This window comes from Ptychodera flava (assembly GCF_041260155.1).
Source record: "Ptychodera flava strain L36383 chromosome 23 unlocalized genomic scaffold, AS_Pfla_20210202 Scaffold_24__1_contigs__length_23054250_pilon, whole genome shotgun sequence".
Classification (NCBI taxonomy): Eukaryota; Metazoa; Hemichordata; class Enteropneusta; family Ptychoderidae; genus Ptychodera; species Ptychodera flava.
Window position 1 is genome coordinate 4,741,468 of NW_027248278.1, and position 14,012 is coordinate 4,755,479.

Genomic DNA, 14,012 nt, shown 5'->3' on the forward strand with positions numbered 1-14,012 from the left:
TGTACACATATGTCATTGTTATATTAAGCTGACAAAATTGTGCATTGCTGCACTAAAAGTCAAACCGTAGAACTGTTGCTATACAAAAATACTAAAGCAACACTGCTGTGCATTTATCTCTGCGTGCATTCCTACGCCGTTTTCACGTTTTTTTATGCGCGTTCTTGCTGGTTGAAGAATAAAAAAAACTGAGAATAAAAAAAAACTGCGTCACCGCATCATTTTTGCAATATGTCTAGGATGAGAAACAAACTTTTTATTTTTTCTTGGCCTTCCCAGAGTTCACTCATATATTTATATTAGGTTCCGGCATATCAATCACTGATATGCTTACCTTTTTCAAATACACCCTATGGAGATTTTCAATAACATGAAAAATCGTCAATTTTATGAATAAATCATTAATATTCTTTGGTTAATCACTAATACGCAGTTACTTCTATCGGTCGACGTATCCAATATGTGTGCGAAATTTGCGATGTTGGCTGTCGGTGATTGCGGTATTGGTCTGCTAGAGCCAAAATCAGTCCCCAGGGAAAACAGGTCTTCCGTTTTGTAGTTGGTCCGATTACTTTGTTAAAAAATGTTTTGTGATAATCACATTTATATGCGAAGCAAAGTATACCCACGACTTGCCTGTATAACTTTTCTTGCGGCACGAACAACTAACTTGATCAAAATGTTGCTGCACTACAGGAATGGGTTTGGAAAGTTGTTTCTAATCTTGCTTTTATAACCATACTTTCTGTCTGATTTGTAGCCGATACATACACATTATAGTTTTCTTTCTCGGTAGGGTTCTCTGTGTAAACCAACAGCCGCTCATTCCCCTGCCTTTGTTTCATCAGTACCTATACTATGTCTTTGAATTTTACCAAACTAGAACTAAACTATATAGCTACTATAACAAAATTAGAAACAACTTCCCAAACCTATTCCAGTAGTTTAACAACATTTAAATAAACTTAGTCGTTCGTAAAACCATGAGAACAGCCGAAACATGATTGATTTGCTACAGAAATTTGTAACAATTTACGCTAAACGGAAAAAAAATAAATAGGAGAAAAGAAAATTGAGAACGAGACAATGTGATAACAAATCGATCTATAGATCTATCTATCTATTGACCAATTTATCGAATAGATCGATCGATCTATCGATTCATTGATCTATCTTTCTATCGAATCAATAGATCCTTCATTCTATCGATCGATCTGCCTATCAATTTATCTATCGATCGATTGATCGATCGATCGACAGACCATCTATCAAACATCAATAGAGAGATCGATCGATCTATCCATTGTGTGATCGATTTATTTATCGATACATTGATCGATCCATTTATCTATCAATCTGTCTATCTATCTATCTATCTATCTATCTATCTATCTATCTATCTATCTATCTATCTGTCAATCTATCTAATATCTATCTATAAACCGATCAATCTATCGCTGCCCATGAATCGTTTAATCAGATATTATCGGTTAATTGATACGTTATTAGTAGTTTTGATGCGGTATTGGTTGAGTTTTCTACGTTATCAGTTGATTTAATCCTTTATTGGTTCATTGATACGTTATCGATAATTTGTTGATACGTTATCGGTTAGGACAAATTACTACGTTATCGGTAAATTTTACTACGTTATCGGTTAGAAAAATTTACTACGTTATCGGTTGATTTACTACGTTATCGGTAAATTTTTACTACGTTATCGGGTTTGATACGTCATCGGTTAGTTACTACGTTATCGGTTGTAACAGGCCGTCACAGCAATCTGACAATAGTCGCGCATGGTGTTTGCTACCTCGGCATGAAAAAAAAAAACGATTGAGAGACGAGACAAAGCTTGGCGTGAGTGCCACACTGCCACATACTGACCTTGTCGATCACGTGAAAGAATCGATGCCTTGTTACAACACAACGTTGATACGTATTTGGCTTTTTCCTGTTAAATTTGCGACAACTTCAAGACTCCTTATTAGGGTCATCAAACACTTAGCAACGCACGTACCCAAAATGAGTGATTTCTTTCTCACCATTTTGTTCAAATGCTCGATATATATGGACAAGTAAATAGGAATGATGTTAGTGTTCTCCATTTTTTGAAACATAATCTGTAAATCTTTCTGAGGATTTCGGCATCCATCTTTGCATTTTAGCTTAACAGATTGACAGATTTAATGTCCGTGGATAGAATATAGATACTATCGTTGATGACCCTCACATAAATATACCGAAAACGCTCGTCCTTATTGAAACGCTTCTCAGTCCATTGACGAAACGAAAGTAGGTAACTTCGCGGTACACTGGGGGCGTTTGTGTTCACATATTCCGAGTACGAGTACTGTTACGGTCCCGTACCAGACGTTGTTTCTCAGGTGATGCCGCGTGATGTGTCAATTGTGGTATAAGACTGCACATTCAGCAACTTAAAATTGTGCGAGAGCCAGCAATATTATGGCCCACGGGATGAAATGCAATTAGAATACAGTGTTTATAACTTTAAACTAAAATGTAGATTATACTGTATGGAAGTGAACTTGAATTATAATGAACGAGAAAGGAGATTCATTCCATTTGAGACATGATATCCGAAAGTTTCAATTGTTGCACGGTTTTAGGACCAGTTCTATAAATATAGCCATCAACTTCCATTCTACCGGCGTGTTGGTCTCAATTTCACAAGTATTACTGGCTTGTTGTACCTCCTACGTCTGGTGAGGACAATTTTAATTTGTTGATTCTGCAGTCTTATATTTACTGGCGGTATATTTTTACCCACGTAATTTTTACCCACGTTTTAATCTACGTATATGACGACAGTTAGCAAGAGAAAGGTTGGAGCCATTCCAAAGATAAAATCGCAATGAAAGTAAGAAGAGTTGCGACAGAACATACGGGTACATTTTGTTGTAAATTCTGCATCTTACTTGTTTTCAAAGTGGCGAATGTACGGACCGTGAAAAGAGTGATTTGCAGAGATGCAGCAAACTGCTGTAAACAAATTAATGGTTTGCCTAAATACGTGAATTTTTCATGCAAAGTTCAACATGAACAAACGCAACGCGAAATTTCGCTATCTTTCAAAATCGAGCGGCCAATGTTGCTCACAGCAGCGTGTGCGTGTCAAATTTGATAGCAGCTAAACTTCAACAGTCCGGGAACTTACCAAATATAGTAAATATGATCAAGTGATAAATATTTACCAGATATATAATAAATTTGTTTCAAAGTGAATCTGGACAGTGTACATTGCTGATTAGGCTTAGTTTTGGTGACTATATGCATCAAAACAGTAAATATGCATAAAACACCAAATTCTGTAAAGTTAGATGCACGGAAATTGTGATAGAAATCAACAGAACTGGGGTTTTAGCGGACAGCTGTTTCACACTGGCCGCCATATTTGTAAGTGATTGTCTCTTAGCATTAGTTTTGATCGAGGTCACAGTATTGGTCATAGCCCAATTTTGCTTGAAAATGTACTATGTGAGTATGTCTAGAAAAACTCTAATTTACTATATTTGGTTGAGTCCCAAAACTGTTAAATCATGAAAAGGGACAATATCAAAAACAATAGGCATGGGTCTGCCATGCCATGATAATTATAATATTATTTTTCCGATGAGAGTAACAGTGACTTGATGTAACTGAACCTAAACCATATGCAGAACATTAGAATGAATGTGCATACAACAGCATCGGGAAGCGTCTTTGCTTCTTAAGCGTTGGTAACCTTAATCTTCTATTGGCTAAATAGCTCTTGATGTTCAAGGACTGCACGTAATTGCAGCATCAAACGTGTAGACCATTCTGCACGTCAACACAGCCACCATGGCTCCCCCCCTCTCTCTCTCTCCCTCCCCCTCTCTCTCTCTCTCTCTCAGCCACCATCTCTCTCTCTCTCTCTCTCTCTCTCTCTCTCTCCTCTCTCTCTCTCTCTCTCTCTCTCTCTCTCTCTCTCTCTATCTCTCTCTCTCTCTCTCTCTCTCTCTCTCTCTCAGCCACCATGGCTATCCTCTCTCTCTCTCTCTCTCTCTCTCTCTCTCTCTCTCTCTCTCTCTCTCTCTCTCTCTCTCTCTCTCTCTCTCTCTCTCTCTCTCTCTCTCTCTCTCTCTCTCTCTCTCTCAGCCACCATGGCTCTCTCCTCTCTCTCTCTCTCTCTCTCTCTCTCTCTCTCTCTCTCTCCCTCTCTCTCTCTCTCTCTCTCTCTCTCTCTCTCTCTCTCTCTCTCTCTCTCTCTCTCACATACACAATCTGAAAATTAGTGTACAGACATTGATAGCAGTTATTCGTAAACGTTTTCTATTCCATCATCGTTTAATGTATTCTGTCTGAATTTTCACCTAACAATCTAAAGTGTAGGGGACGTTGAAGATTTCATTGACAAATGAATGACAAAAATGTAAAATTTGTATCATTTTCTTAAAAATTCAAAATGCTCGCCTAAGCTTAATTGTTCAGTTCAAAAGCAAGGGTGAATATTGCAGACATGGGTTTGTATGTAAGTGAGGGCCAATTCATCATCAATCGCATGACTTATTTTAGCAAACATCAAAAGCTAATATCGGTATTCATACAACAGAAATGTATGTAGACTTGTAGAAAGCAGTATCTTGGAAAGCAAAAGGGTCTACAGAAGTCTGACATTCACTTTGCAAACACAATTATAGTGCAGACAGAAGATCTTCAGGGACAAAACCCATCCCGAACACCATATATTAAAAGGGACCATCCCAACCCAAATATACATTTCTGGTCTACGGAAAGTCACCAATAAATCCACATATATGGCTTTTGCACCACCATACCACACAAACCATACCACTTCAAAGGTTGTATTTTCTCTTCACTGTTCAATTCTAGATTAACTATTTACTACTCTAACAAATGGGCCGCCTAACCTTGACTATTCTTGATTAGAAAGAAGTTAGAGAACAGTTTGGTTTACAGCTCGGAAAGTTTTGAAGTTGGAAAGTTTGAGAAAATAAACATTCGAAGTCATTCACTTTCAAAGTGAAATCTACCTTAAAGGGAAACAGCCGTCGGAACTGCGCCTGTGCGAATTTCTTGTTTACAAACAATGTATTCCGTGTACGATATCTAGATGCACCTCATCGTCATAGCTGTAACATTTAAATTACACGATGTAGATTATGACAGGCATGTTTTAACTTTCATCAATCACCATCAAACCTTGACAGTGTTTACATTAGTCGTATGGGTCCCATACAACTTTGAGCGCTGTCCCGACGACTGTATGAAGGGATCCATTCATGATAGTCCCAGGACAGTAAAGGCACAATTGCTTGGCGTTCGTGATCCACATTTGATTTCACTCTTGAATACAAGTTAGGGACGATGCATTCAGCATGCTTTATAGATGGTATATAACACCACCTTCGTAAGTTTCGACCAAAGGGGGGCTAAAACCGTTTGTCGGAAATTCCTCATCCAAATAGCCAGACAATTGAGTATATCGCCAGATTTCATATTCAGAGAGAGCAACTGACAGTAAGATGGGTACACAAAAATGGAGTTTAATATGATCTGTCAGCAAAGTTAACCCTCTTACACGATGGCCAAAAACAAATTTGATTTACATTAAATGCTTCGACGGAATATTCAACAGTCAGGGAACTAACTAAAAATGAGTGACTTCTAATTTATACAGCCGAAGATACACTTTTAACCAGACGGACCAATGACCTCTGCCTTGATCTGTGACGAATTTTGTTGCCAAGCGATTATTGCCAAGGATTACCTGTGTCCTGCGATTAAAGACGGAGCCTCCCTTTAAAAGGACGCGAAGCTATGGCTGCGTTCATTGTGTAAGTGGACACCAAGCAGGCAGCACGTGGGCACACGCTCCAGAAAATGCCACTTTTTAGGGTTTTTTCCGGCCGCAAAAACGCAGACTGCCTGCCAAGCGGTTCGGGCGCAGCTGCTGCCGATCAAACTCTGTGGTTATATTCAAATTCAAACGCGACTGCAAGACGATTTTTTAGGAAGTTCGAGCGTTGGTGTTGGGAATCAATGACCGTTGGCGATTTGAACCGACCGTCAATTAAACGCCTGTATAAACTCTGTTTGCAGGATTAGCAAAAGGTGACAAAAGGTTGAGATCAGTTTTTGTAATTAATGTTATAGAAATCAAACATCGTACTTGCCGGGTTCGTGACTGGGAAGAGAACTCCACTAATGCGAGAATCTGGAATTGAAACTTGCGGATTTAACAGAAGTATGCGTTTAATGTATATTCAGTGGTTTTAATATTTGTATTCACCGAAAATGTGCCACGATTAGTGTACGCCGTTCAGCTTTGTTTTGGAAGAAATTCTACAGTCGGTAGATATTCGTCACGTGGACATATTATGCAGAGTTACTGCACAAAAATGCACACTAAAAGTATACACGACAGGTTTCATTCAGTGCTGCGCAAAGTATCTTCAGAACAGCATTATTGTTAAAGTAACCCTTAGAAAGCACTCATGGTAAAAATCTAGCTCATATCACAGATAATATCGTAATTTACACGTGAACACTTGGACAATGGCACCAGATAACTAAATCTGTTTATTTATCCACATAAAGATTAAAATACAAGAAAAATGTAACAAGGGGGGATATTACAGTGAAAATATATCCGGTCGACTGTAAGATTCTAAACGTTAGTATGCTCCACATAATCGACATAGCATATATTAAAAAGATGTCCACCTCCATTCAAACACTTATTCATCGATAAGCACACACATTAAGAAAAAGATGCACACACATACATACATACATACATACATACATACATACATACATACATACATACATACATACATACATACATACATACATACATACATACATACATACATACATTAATGAGAAAATCACAAAATACACAACTTCATCTGATCTCTTCACTCTAACTATTTGAGTGCTTTAGAAATGACCAAAGTAGTATTTGTACCACAATGTACTGCCCAAACAGTTTTAGTTCTGATGCTCGATGAAAGGAACATTTTAGAGACAATTAGGTGTAATTTTGTTAAATTGCCTTTTAGTTTACAGACTAACTTTTATGCTTCGTTACACCAAGGAACCTGTAATAATACAATATAGGTATAGGGGTTAGTGTGGTGAGCAGCTGAGAGACGGTTTCTCACAGTATCTATCTATCTATCTATCTATCTATCTATCTATCTATCTATCTATCTATCTCATCACACATGTATATGTATGTATACATACATACATATGTACACACACACAAACACACACACACACACACACGCATATATATAATATATATATATATATATATATATATATATATTATATATATATATATATATATATATATATATATATATATATATATATATATATATATATATATATATATATATATATATATAATATATATATATATATAAGAAACTTTGGTTGAAACACACTACCACACCTGGTTGTTAGGTTCCAAACGTATTTATTATACCTCAAACACAACGTTTCGCTCTAAATTTAGAGCTTCTTCAGGTTTTTTCTACAATAAAAAGTACGAACATGAAAATTACAATGGTTGAATTGTGTAGGAAAACGAGCAATGTAGAGTTATAAGTCTGTGAAAATCTGGAAATGTACATGAATGACAGGAGAGACTAAAAAATTACAATGGTTGAATTGTATAGAAAAACGAGCAATGTGGAGTTACAAGTATCTGAAAATCTGTAAATGTACATAAATGAAAGGAGAGAGACTAACCTCGAGGTTGTGAGTACGGTCAAAACTGTCTGGACCTACGCCGAGAGCTGGAAATTGGCGCGCTGAAGTCCAGGGGGTCCCTTTAAATACTCAAAAGCTGGTATGTGGGGACGCTGTGAAATGCTATGTAAATTTTGGGCGAATGTTTAGGCCAGCTGGAGACAGTGTGTCAAGTTTTTTGATCCATTGTGATTCTAAATGTTTGTGTAGTTTGTCATCCTGTTTATTGACTTGGATGATGCCAATTATTGAAACATCACTGACACTGTGTTGATCAGAATTAAAATGTATGGCGACCGGGGTATCTTTTTTATGACGAAGAGATAAGATAAGATACCCCGGTCGCCATACATTTTAATTCTGATCAACACAGTATCAGTGATGTTTCAATAATTGGCATCATCCAAGTCAATAAATAGGATGACAAACTACGCAAACAATGGATAAAAAAACTTGACACACTGTCTCCAGCTGGCCTAAACATTCGCCCAAAATTTACATAGCATTTAACAGCGCCCCCACATACCAGCTTTTGAGTATTTAAAGGGACCCCCTGGACTTCAGCGCGCCAATTTCCAGCTCTCGGCGTAGGTCCAGACAGTTTTGACCGTACTCACAACCTCGAGGTTAGTCTCTCTCCTTTCATTTATGTACATTTACAGATTTTCAGATACTTGTAACTCCACATTGCTCGTTTTTCTATACAATTCAACCATTGTAATTTTTTAGTCTCTCCTGTCATTCATGTACATTTCCAGATTTTCACAGACTTATAACTCTACATTGCTCGTTTTCCTACACAATTCAACCATTGCAATTTTCATGTTCGTACTTTTTATTGTAGAAAACACCTGAAGAAGCTCTAAATTTAGAGCGAAACGTTGTGTTTGAGGTATAATAAATACGTTTGGAACCTAACAACCAGGTGTGGTAGTGTGTTTCAACCCAAGTTTCTTTTATGTTCACCCCATTCCACGCTCCACTGGGGATCACCTGAATTCCTACAGTTTCTTATATATATATATATATATATATATATATATATATATATATATATATATATATATATATATATATATATATATATATATATATATATAATGTGTGTATGTATGTATGTATGTATATACGTACGTACGTACGTACGTACGTACGTACGTACGTACGTACGTATGTATGTATGTATGTATGTATGTATGTATGTATGTATGTATGTATATATGTATGTATGTATGTATGTATGTATGTATGTATGTATGTATGTATGTATGTATGTATGTATGTATGTATGTATGTATGTATGTATGTACACACGCATTAGTATTTTGGTGGAGGCAGTAAGAAGTGCGAAATGATGAGACGTCCCCTGATCCGTCTCTACGTCGTAGGCTGCCACTGGCTTCATAAAATACCAACAGTGGTTTGTAGCACAGCGACGAGACCACTGCCAACATGTCGTGCAGAATAACATTCGACAGAATTTGTGACAGTTGCTGTTTTATGTTTTTCAGTGTCACCGGAAGAGAAGTTCGGATGATGGTACCCACCAAACGGCTCGTTAAAGGTAGGCAATGGCGGATACGTGACACGTTTCAGTCATCATAAAGGATCTTCACAATCAAAGCTTTCTCAAACACTGAACTTTTGCCATAATTGCAACGCCAGGATATCGTGTGCACTACTTAAAAACAAGCGTTTTAACAAATGTTAATATTTATACACATTATATATTATGGCTCACAAACGTACCAGTGTACAAGTCAATCGGAAGCGAACATGTGTCAGCTGATTCAGAATTTATGATTGGCGTTATGTGTACTCAAGAGTTCAGCTAATTTTATGAATGTCTCATGTTATCCGCATGAACAGAAATTTTCAATTTTAATCAACTCTGCCTATCCTCTTTATATAAGAGTTGAGTTTATTAAAATGTTTGATTAAGGCAGGATACACCTTGTTCCTGTGTCCAGTTTGTTTCAGTACGCAAACTCCTCTCATTCCCATGGACATAATTATTCGGTTTTTGTACATACATGGCGATAACAAAGTCAAAGGACATAACACCATGAGTGTTGTTAAGTTTGCTTCATGAGACCGGCTTTTTTTGCAAAAATCCCCCTTCCTTGTGACCACAACATCCCGGGCTGGGTCTTCAGGGCAAAGTTCGCTTTGCTAGGCGGTAAAATGAAGTATGCCGGGATGTTCGTCGTTCAATGAAAGTAGGAGAGATTTGGTGTCACCCTTTTGCAAACGCTGCTCGTTTGTCAATAGTACAATGTTAGCACAGACAACAAATGTCGATCACAACATGGCGCCTGATAAAATATATAAGCTTAGTAGGAGATGATACCGCGAGCGCTGTCATTGTATGAGGAACAGATGACTGAATTGGTTTGTTTAATTTCAGGATGCTTATTGTTAGTTTGCATGGCAACAGTTATACTGCTCTACATGGGCCGCTACTCGATTGAACGATTCCAAGAGACGCACGTATCCATAGAAAGTGACGCTGAAAATGTATTTCGATTCGCAAGCGAATTAGGGGCTACCCCACAGAAGGTGTCCCATGAACAACGAAAGCATGTGCTCGTCATTGGACGAATGTCTTCGGGAACCACTGCCATAGGCAGACTGCTTAGCGACCACGCCAACTTTTTCTATGCGTACGAGCCTGGTCATATGTTGTTTAAGATAGTCTACGACAAGCATGTCTTCATCGATAGCAACGATAATTTGCAGGACATACAGCCGGCATTATGTAGCTTTTTAGAAGACTTGTATGACTGCGACTTCTCTTCACAGAGTTTCTTTCTGAAGGCTATAAATTCTCGCAGGCTTTATAACAAGTGGGGAACATTACCCAATTTGACATATCCGGTCGCACAGGACGAAGCAGCATCATTTTGCCGATCAAATCCCAACATTATGTCCAAAGTTGTACGTTTAAATGACGTCACATCCTGTCTCCCGGCTCTCAAGAGAAACAAAGTAAAGATGGTTTTCCTTGCTCGAGATCCGAGAGGGGTGGTGAGTTCGAGACTTCGTCGCTGGACCAAAGTGATGACGTTCTTGGACACGGTTGGGAGAGCAAATTATTATCCACTTACCAGTGTCGTGAAGGAGCACTGTGATTGGCTAGAGATGGTTTTCAATTTGTTGAAAGACGCTCCTGATTGGCTGAAAGAAAACACCATGCTCATTCGATTTGAAGACATGTGTCTGTATCCAGAAATTATCACAAAGGCTTTGTTTAATTTCGTTGGGCTTGAAGAGCCGGCTATGAATCGGACAATGTCAGAATCCCGTAACGAGACAGCAGTGGGCTGGATGAACGCACGTAATTATCAACAGCTTAAAGAAGTGCAGGATGCTTGTCCAAAACATATATATGATGACTTTGGATGGAAAACGTTCAAGAGCGAGGACGAATTACAGCAAGTAAAACTGTCCTGGTACAGTCCAATGCCAAGAAACACTGTGTACTTAAATATCAGCTGCCTTAAAGCCCAAATAGCTGCGAATGTGTGATAAACCGATTTCAAAATATTCCCCATTTTCCAAGAGTTTTCTTTGAATAAGACCCATTAAAGACTGCAAAGTGTATAACACTGTCATAAAGTGTCAAATCTGGCATGTAAATTCTTTTTGACATCATTTAAATTTCCTGCCATTTGCAAAAAGTAATCATGTGACAGAGAAAATAAATATTACAACAACAAAATGTTCGCCATCATGTGTTGTATATTCAAGTAAATGGCATCTTGTTTGTTTCGTTATGATCATGATGTGTATGTGTAGGAATTACTGCACTTTCTGTTCTTTTCCGTGGTGGCGCCATTTAAAGAGTGTGACGTGGCACCAGTTTATTGTTTAACTTGCTAAAACGCTTAGGCATGGTCCAAATTAGTGAGCAGTGATACTTGTATACAAGTCCGTCAGTTAGCAAAATTACACGAACCAACTTTGGTTTGAAAATTTAATCATGAAAATAATGCATAAAATTTGCAGCTATTGGGGCTCTAATTTAACCAATTGAAAAAGTCGCGAATGTACGCATGTATATATGCATGCAAGCATGCATGTATACTCGTGACGTTCGCACGTATGTATGTATGTATGTATGTATGTATGTATGTATGTATGTATGTATGTATGTATGTATGTATGTATGTATGTATGTATGTATGTATGTGTGTATGTGTGTATGTATGTATGTATGTATGTATGTATGTATTTGACCATTCGACTTCTGGGTTCAAAGGAAAGCGGGGCAGTTTTCTGCTCGCCTTTTCTTTATTGTTTTAATCTTGATAAAGTGGGATTACTCCCACGAAACGTCGGTGCAATAAATTTTATAAATGAAGAGCTTGGTGTCCTCAGTTGGTGCGTCTTGACCTGCTTTGTTTTACATTATGTATGTATATATGTATGTATGTATGTATGTATGTATGTATGTACGTGTATGGATGGATGGATGTGTGTCTCTGTATATATGTACATGTATGTTTGCATGAATGGGTGAGTTGGTGGGTTGATAGATAGATAGATAGATAGATAGATAGATAGATAGATAGATAGATAGATAGAGTGATAGATAGATAGATAGATAGATAGATAGATAGATAGATAGATAGATAGATAGATAGATAGATAGATAGATAGATAGATAGATAGATAGATAGATAGAGAGATAGATAGATAGATAGATAGATAGATAGATAGATACATAGATGTGTGTTATATATAGTTAACTAGCTCTACATACCAAAAGCATTGATAAACCTAAAATAATCGGGATTGTCGAAGTCTGATGTTCCACATACATGATTGTAATTCAATTGAGATTTTAAATGGAAACGCTGGTCTTAGTCTACTTGTCTTTCATTTTGCCTTGAAAGAAAGTGGGCTGATCAATAAGTCAGTCGTATGCTCTGTCCAATCTGTCTGATCCGCCTATCTGTCCGTAACGTACGTTTACAAAAGTAAGTATAGCTGTCTGTCTGTCTCTCTGTCTGTTTGTAGTTGTTTGTACCTTGTGTCACACCCCTCGGTACGCGTTCGGTATATCGTATAAATGATCTCATATACGTAAGCCAACATAACAGGTTTCTTTCTGCTCATTTTGCGCGTTACTTCCAGACATACACGGCATGTCTTTTAGAAATGTAAAGATCATGCGTTGATAAAAATTCCTTTCACAGAAATTGCAATAAAGGTTGTTCGCACCTCGCAATTAAAATAGTAAACCTTTGCCAAAGCTTACCATAACGCCATTTTGAACCATCCGCTTTCAAATAAGAAACGAATATCAGAGCCAGCCCTGGGAAAATTTCGTAACACAGAAACAAATTACACAATGCTTTCTGATACTAAATATTCAATAGAGAAAATAGATTTTCAGTTTTCACAAAAATAAGACAGTGAAACTTCTTTTACCTAATACGCTTCAAAATGTGCCCCAAAAAGTTGTAGACAAAAAGTATTGGTAAGGTATTGGCGTCCTTATATCATTCTGTAGCCTAGGCGAATTCTGTCTTAGCCCTTCGAGCGCCAAAGTCAATTCTTGCCGCCTTTATAAATGTAGCCCAGACAGGTTTTTTAGACTTTCCCAAATTTTGACCAAAACCTGTAGCCTATGAAAAGTAATATCAGTTTGGTCCAAAATTGTCAAAAAACTTGCAAAAAATAGGTTAAATTGTACACAAAACCTTTTAACAAAACCAGCAAGACGAAACAAAGCTGATAATTCTTAATTGTGCAATTTTTTTTTTTTTTTTTGCTTTTAGCTTTATTTCAATTTGTTTTACAATCCATTTTACTATCTACTATCTCGATTCTCAGGTATCTTTAATCTGTGACAAATTGCGGCCAATCTGTTTACCGCAGTGCAATTCCAATAGGAGAAAATCAAAGTACAATTTTTGTCAATTTTAGACTCGAATTTGGTGCCAAATTCTGTTCATAAGAGAGCCAGATGCAGGCTTTGCCATATATGCGGAAAGAATTATCAAATCATACTAATCATTTGGTAAACGTCTTTTTGGTACACAATCAGGTCATTACAAATAAAATGTGTGTCTTTCCGTTAACATGCACTATATGGAAAATTGCGAGACTGGAGCGAGAAAATTACGCTTTCTCGCAATTGGCGAGAATCTCTTGTTATTCTCTCTGCTGCCAGTGAGACATTTTAAATTTGAATTCTCACTGGTGAGCAGTGAGAAATGAACTGCTTGGTAAGA

General features: G+C 37.4%; 1 protein-coding gene across 1 annotated transcript; it reads left to right on the forward strand.

Annotated features, from left to right (window-relative positions):
* Positions 1-8,226: 8,226 nt before the first annotated feature.
* On the forward strand, positions 8,227-12,131 carry LOC139124742 (carbohydrate sulfotransferase 1-like). The gene is made up of 3 exons (XM_070690856.1): positions 8,227-8,396; positions 9,282-9,334; positions 10,178-12,131. The coding sequence occupies exons 2-3, from the start codon at positions 9,304-9,306 to the stop codon at positions 11,296-11,298; spliced, it is 1,152 nt and encodes a 383-aa protein (XP_070546957.1). The 5' UTR covers positions 8,227-8,396; positions 9,282-9,303; the 3' UTR covers positions 11,299-12,131.
* Positions 12,132-14,012: the final 1,881 nt, after the last annotated feature.